Here is a 2,735-nt window from a genome sequence, read left to right as displayed (position 1 = left end):
AGAAAGAGAGAATGGCAACAGTGATTGAAAAAGAGAAAAGTTCTAGCAGATCAAATGTCTCACTATTTTTAATCTAAAAGTAAAAGAAAAAAAAATATGTAAAAAAATAATTAGAAATTCAATATCTAATTACTAATTTTTTAAAAATAAAAAAATGAAATTTTTTTAATTATTTTAGTATTAACTTATGATACTCTACATAAAAGTGAGGATAAATAATTTATGGTCATGACTATATTATCTGTATAATAAAATCAGTTACTAAAATTAGTTATTAGTATAAATTATATATTAAAATATAAAATATATATTAAAAATAAACTATATAATATATATATTTATACACAAATATATTAGCTAATTTTAGTAACTAATTTTAATATATGAATAACATTTTTGGTTGTTAGGATGATAGAGTAACGATTGAGTGGAGATTATGTGATATGCCTGTCCATCGTAGAATTCACTCATAGTCACGCTTAACGGCTTCAGAGAAATTCTTGTATAAAGAATTTATTTCTCTTGGATTCAAGCGGATTTAAGTGTACAACTTCTTTGTATTGTTGGGCAATCTAATCTAAACTTCGCCATTGCAATTATTAACTTTGCGTTCTTGAAGCTCTTGAATCAAGGCATCAACATCTTGATAAGAAGTTCCACCTTCTTCAACAGCTCTTGTGCCACTCTCAGCAATCTTCTTCACTCTCATTCTCATCTCCGCCGCCTCCTCACTCTCCCCCATCAACTTCTTCACCGCAATCTCCACCATCTCTCTCCCCACCACCTCTTTCCACTCGTCACGAAACCACACCCACTCTCTGCTCCCAACTGGCACCCCAATTCTCAACACACTCGTCACCAGCTTCTCGTTCAAGAATTGCTCCGCCGTCACTGGCCACGTCACCATAGGCACACCGGCACAGATTCCTTCTAGAGTTGAGTTCCAACCACAATGAGTCACGAACCCTCCAATGGCGCCATGCTCCAGTATTAAAAGCTGAGGAGCCCACCCTCTAACGATCAATCCTCTGTTTGATTCCTTCATCCTCTCTTCAAACCCTTCAGGGAGCCATGTTTGAACATCATCTTCGTCATCTTCTTCTTTGTTCTTGGGCGATGACTTCATAATTTTTCCAACAACCCAAACGAACGATTTACCAGAAGCTTCAAGACCGTAAGCGATTTCCTTGAGCTGCTGTGGTGGTAACCGAATCAAGCTTCCAAAGCAGACATAAATAACTGAATGCGGTTCCTTCGAGTTCAGCCATTTCAAGCAACCTTGGTCGTCAATGGTGGGCAACTTCCCTCTCTGGGTTTTATCTTCTACGCTTCGGTTACAAAGCGAAACCGGTCCCACAATCCATGCTTTCTTCCCAAGCTCGTTCCTCATGTAATCAGCATAATCAGGTTCCAATTCGTAAAAGCTGTTGATGATAGTTCCAAAGCTCTTATCCTCGAAATCCTTCATTTTATCAGGAAACAGCGACGGATTTCTCGCGAAAATCGGAAGCTGAGACTTTGTGAGTTCTACTTTATCAGGAAGGTTAGGAACGACGAAAGGCTCGTAATCTGAACTCAAATTCTCGAGATTCAAGTATTTTCTTATATTTTCTTGGACGCAGCGAGGGAAGCAACCGTTACCAGTGAAGACAATCCTCGGGATTCGGAGCTCGTCGACTAGGTCGCCGGCCCAGCGGTGGAACATGTCGATGACAATGCAGTCCGGCGGGTGACGGAGGAGGAAGGTTTTGAGGGGTTGAAGGAGTACGGTGGTGTCGGTCATTGGTCCGGCGGTGACGTCGGTAGCGTCGCGTATTTCTGCGGGGAGAGTGTGGATGGTGATAGGGTGGCCGGAGCTCTGGGCTCTAGTTATGAGGTTTTGGAAGTTGAGAGCGTGGGAGGGTGTGGCTATGATTGTTGAGGCGGCTCCATGAGATGCAAAAACTCTTGCTGTGTCTATCATTGGGATTTGGTGGCCGCCTCCTATGAAGGGGAAGAAGAACATTTTTACTAAACCAGTTTCAGTTGCCATTTTTCTTAACGATGATGAAAAGAATTAGAGATGCTGTTTTGGTTTTGAAGGATGGTGGTGGGATATATAGAAGGCCTTTGTTAGCTTCACAATGATGAGAAGAGGTTAAACTCTAAAACGTCACCAGTGACGTGCGTACCAAAGCACGTTGCCAGATTCTTTTGACTTGCCATAGTGCTTTTAAGTTGTTGTCGGAAACACCTTTCAAACGAAATTGACTTCTTGTGAAGGATAAAGGAGGCTTTAATGGCATCCAAACTTATTGCTCAAGAAATTTCCACTTATAACTCACTAGTGAACACCCAGTGGCATCAATGGTAATTTGTTTGTGGAATTTTAGGCTCTAACTAGGCTATTAGTCTTCGAAGTTCCAGCTAAGTTATACTTTGATCAAAAGTATATTCCGGAGAAATGTTTTAACCCTAGAACGCTTAATAATATTTAAGCGGTATTTTACATACAGGATTTCTAAGCAAGCATGATCTATCTAAAAAAAAGCATGCTATAAGCATTGTGCAGCTGTTCCCATATCAGTAGCAGTGATTGTGGATTAAATTTCACGAATGATAATAGCTAAAGTGATTATGAAACAGGAACAGATATTAAGTACTGAAATTATCCAACATGCAAATAGATAGGATTGGTGGTGTTGGTACTTGAGCCTAAGAATGTTAGCTTAATTATGATCAAGTGGTACGCTGCA

The 2,735-nt window shown here is 39.9% G+C and overlaps 1 protein-coding gene across 1 annotated transcript; it reads right to left on the bottom strand.

The window, feature by feature from the left end:
• Positions 1-491: 491 nt before the first annotated feature.
• LOC107624293 (abscisate beta-glucosyltransferase) lies at positions 492-2,112 on the bottom strand. The gene has a single exon (XM_016326784.3). The coding sequence runs from the start codon at positions 2,030-2,032 to the stop codon at positions 578-580; it is 1,455 nt and encodes a 484-aa protein (XP_016182270.1). The 5' UTR covers positions 2,033-2,112; the 3' UTR covers positions 492-577.
• Positions 2,113-2,735: the final 623 nt, after the last annotated feature.

Source organism: Arachis ipaensis, chromosome B10, assembly GCF_059453495.1.
Source record: "Arachis ipaensis isolate K30076 ecotype BB chromosome B10, ASM5945349v1, whole genome shotgun sequence".
NCBI classification, from domain to species: Eukaryota; Viridiplantae; Streptophyta; class Magnoliopsida; order Fabales; family Fabaceae; genus Arachis; species Arachis ipaensis.
The sequence above is the reverse complement of the archived record's forward strand: the minus strand, read 5'-3'. Positions and strand labels throughout refer to the sequence as shown.